The sequence below is a fragment of the Trichechus manatus genome, unplaced genomic scaffold, assembly GCF_000243295.1.
Source record: "Trichechus manatus latirostris isolate Lorelei unplaced genomic scaffold, TriManLat1.0 scaffold00115, whole genome shotgun sequence".
NCBI lineage: Eukaryota > Metazoa > Chordata > Mammalia > Sirenia > Trichechidae > Trichechus > Trichechus manatus.
In genome coordinates this window covers 129,732-133,797 of record NW_004444051.1, presented here as the reverse complement: position 1 = coordinate 133,797, position 4,066 = coordinate 129,732, and the positions used below count along the sequence as shown (strand labels likewise).

Sequence of the window (4,066 nt, the reverse complement as noted above, 5' to 3'; positions counted from 1 at the left end):
CTATGGATTTTCAGCTTTCATGAAAAATGCTGAAAACGCCTATATGAGTTCACCAACGTTTAGAATTAGTCAAGTTTGTCTAGAGTTTCTAAAGAAAATGTTATATCTATGCTGCTTACTTTTCCACATTATATGGTGTGAAAAAGATACCTCGCTAAAAAAAAAAAAAGTTTATATTCAGCTAGCCACAAATGTTATTTTTTAAGAGCCCACAGTTTCTTTATAACATGTAGGTGGCTCTGAAAAGAGCCCTTGGGTTGTGACGCTTTGGTTATGGCATGGTTTTATTTGGAGCTGGTGTATTCAGTGACGGCCTTGGTGCCCTCGGACACGGTGTGTTTGGCCAGCTCCCCGGGCAGCAGCAGGCGCACAGCTGTCTGAATCTCCCTGGACGGGATGGCCGAGCGCTTGTTGTAGTGCGCCAGGTGCGACGCCTCACCAGCTATGCGCTCGAAGATGTCAGTAACAAAAGAATTCATGATGCTCATGGCCTTGGAGGAGATACCAGTGTTCGGGTGGACCTGCTTCTGCACCTTGTAGAGGTAAATGGAATAGCTCTCCTTGCGGCATCTCTTGTGTTTTTTCCCCTCCTTCTGAATTTTAGTTACAGCTTTCTTGAAACCCTTCTTGGAAATGGTGGTACCCTTTGAAGTCAGCTCTGGCATTGTCGGTGTACACTACCAATCTTTACCGGGGTTTGGTGTGGGAAAAGAGCAGTATTTATAGGCTAGGCACTCAAATGACTTGTTAGTCAAACAACATCTGATTGATTAATAGGTAGTGGTATGTATGTAAATGAGGTGATTCCAATAAGGTTCTCTGATTGGATAGGCAGCCATTCCATTAGCCAATCAGATAGCAAATCACAATGTACTGGTCAGAGTATAAATAGGCTCCAGTACTGTCCTCCTCCCTTTCTCCTTCCCCAACGGTAACTTTTTCCGTTATAACAGACTTTCATTTGAACTATGTCAGGACGTGGGAAGCAAGGTGGCAAGGCGCGTGCAAAAGCCAAGTCTCGATCTTCCAGGGCAGGCCTGCAGTTTCCCGTCGGCAGAGTTCATCGTCTTCTCCGCAAAGGCAACTACGCTGAGCACATCGGGGCGGTGCGCCCGTGTACCTGGCGGCGGTGCAGGAGTACCTGACTTCCGAGATCCTGGAGCTGGCGGGCAACGCGGCCGCGACAAGGAGACTCACATCATTCCGCGTCACCTGCAGCTGGCCATCCGCAACGACGAGGAGCTCAACAAGCTGCAGGGTGGTGTGACGATCGCACAGGGCGTTGTCCTTAAAGTGACATCTTTGCTTTTTAACACTTTAAAGAGATCTTTTGCAGCAGATTTGCCCAATGCAGTGCGTCTTTCGATTTCTTGACTGCTGCTTCCATGGGTGTTGATTGTGGATCCAAGTAAAATGAAATCCTTGACAACTTCAAACTTTACTCCGTTTATCATGATGTTGCTTATTGGTACAGTTGTGAGGGTTTTTGTTTTCTTTATGTTGAGGTGTAATCCATACTGAAGGCTGCGGTCTTTGATCTTCATCAGTAAGTGCTTCAAGTCGTCTTCACTTTCAGCAAACAAGGTTGTGTCATCTGCATAATGCAGGTTGTTAATGAGTCTTCCTCCAATCCTGATGCCCTGTTCTTCATATACTCCAGCTTCTCGGATTATTTGCTCAGCGTACAGGTGGAATAGGTATGGTGAAAGTATACAACCCTGACACACACCTTTGAGGAGGGATCAATCCCTGGAGGGACATCATGCTCAGTAAAGTACAGGGTCAGCGAAAAAGAGGAAGACCTTCAACAAGATGGATTGACTCAGTGGCTGCAACAATGGGCTCAGGCATAACAACGATTGTGAGGGTGGCACAGGACCTGGCAGTGTTTCATTCTGTAGTACATAGGGTCACTATGAGTCAAAACCGACTGGACGGCACCTAACAACAACAACAATGCACTGCCCTAGTGTCCCTGGGTGGTGCAATCAGTTAACACGCCTGGCTGCTAACCAAAAGGTTGGCAATTCAAGTCAACCCAGAGGAGCTTCAGAAGAAAGGTCTGGTGATCTACTTCTAAAAAATCAGCCTTCGAAAATGCTATGGAACACAGTTCTACTCTGATACACATGGGGGTTTCCGTGAATCAAAATCAACTTGACGACAACTGGTGTTTTTGTTGTTGTTGATTTGTTTTTTGTTTTTTATTCGCTGCCCCAGTATAAACCAAAAAAACCAAACTCATTGCCAACCAGTTAATTCTGACTCATGGCGACCCCAGGTGTTACAGAGTAGAACTGCTCCATATGGTTCTCTTGGCTGTAATCTTAACGGAAGCAAATCCCCAGGCTTTTCTTTGCGGTACTGCTGGGAAGGTTTGAACTGACAACTTTTAGGTTAGGTGCCGTCGAGTCATTTCTGACTCATAGCATAACCCTATGTACAAAAGAATGAAACACTGCCTGGTCCTGCACCATCCTCACAATCATTGGTAGGTTAGTAGTTGAGTGTAAATCATTTTAAATAGCTGCCCACATGATTCCAGACTTCCTTGAACTAGTGACAACTGTGTATTTCCTCTGTAGTTATCTTGCGCTTGTTCTAGCATCATATATTGGGTGTGCATGGGGAAGCAGACACCTTATCTTGTTATTTCATGTGTTTTGGAGCAAGAGAAGCCATATCCACACTGATGAGATAATATAAAAAATTATGGACATCAGGTCTGGTGCTGTAATTAAACGGAATTTCTGGGTTGGCTCACTTGGGAAGAGAGTAAGTATATTTTGTGTGCAGAAAGGAGAGTGAACTGAATAATTTTGAATTGAAGTTTGGACTGAGATAGATTATATTATTTCAAAACCATTCCCTGGCCCTCCCTATGAAAGGATTCTACTTTTCTACCATGGTACCATTGGGCTTGGACGTATAACTTGCTTTGGCCATAAAATGTGAGAGGAAGTGGTGTTCAAGTAAAACCTTTAAAAGCCAGCACCTAGTTCACCGTGATTTCTCTTTTACTTCTGCCATGAGACCATCCATGTTCCAGATAAAGCCTGATTCAGCGAACAAGGTCTTAGAGTGAGGATGACATAGTGCGTAATTGAACCCTAGCCTACTTTTCAAGTTTCATCACCCTCCACACTCAAACATGTTAATCTTCCATGTTTCTTAGTTATAAATGGCACCGAGAACCATTCCAGCTGCCAAACAGGGCACCTGGGAGTCTTTTCCAGCAACTTTCTTTCTCTCTGTGTCCATATCTAATCAATCACTGCTTCCAGTCAATTCTTTCTCTAAATCCACTTCTTGTCATTTTCAGTCTCATCAGATCATTCCAGGTCCCTTTCTGGAAAACTCTTCCTTAATACTTGCTCCAGTTAACTCCATTCATTCTTCAAGTCTATGCTTGAGCAAGTTTCTGAGGGAGTTACCTCCCCCCTCACTTCCCAGGGGAACGTATGTCCACCAAACACCAACAGAGAAATGTCTGCTCTCCCTGTATTTCTGATTCACAGACACCAATCTTCTCCCATTTCTGGGATTAGGGAGGTTGGGAGAAGAACATTCTGATTATAAGACTATCTGTTCCCTCTCGTCTCAGGCATTTTTTCAGTCCGACATGGACTGACCATCATCTTGCTACTCTGTAATTTTGCAGTTTTCACCCAACAAATGAACATGAGCATTGTCATCCCATCTACGGTGAACCGCAAGACCCCACCCAGCAATCCCAATACCTCCACAGAAAGGCCCCCCACTGACTCCTAGGACTACTGGAATGAAACTTTAAAGGAATTTAAGCAGTGGTAAGTGTAATGAGACTCTGGACTCTTTAGTTGACTCAAATGTTTTGACTTAAAAGATTATGTTTTCAAAGGCTGTGATTCATCTAATCAGAAAATATTTATTGAAAATCTACTACATGCCAGGAACAACACAAGGAACATAATATGTATATAAGAAGATTATATTCTTATTTAGTGTCTGTAAGTGTAACTAGGGACTAAGTTAGAATAAAGAAAACATATTTTACCATTCAATAGATATATATACATATGTGTGT

General features: G+C 43.5%; 1 protein-coding gene and 1 pseudogene across 1 annotated transcript; one reads left to right on the top strand and one right to left on the bottom strand.

Annotated features, from left to right (window-relative positions):
• Positions 1–284: 284 nt before the first annotated feature.
• On the bottom strand, positions 285–704 carry LOC101361893 (histone H2B type 1-A). Its single transcript, XM_004383973.2, has one exon. The coding sequence runs from the start codon at positions 663–665 to the stop codon at positions 285–287; it is 381 nt and encodes a 126-aa protein (XP_004384030.1). The 5' UTR covers positions 666–704.
• Positions 705–968: 264 nt separating this feature from the next.
• LOC101358250 (histone H2A-beta, sperm-like) lies at positions 969–3,368 on the top strand (annotated as a pseudogene).
• The last annotated feature ends 698 nt before the right edge of the window (positions 3,369–4,066 follow it).

Coding starts and splice junctions, on each gene's coding strand:
- LOC101361893 (XM_004383973.2), bottom strand. CDS start 665: ATGCCAGAGCTGACTTCAAAGGGTACCACCATTTCCAAGAAGGGTTTC.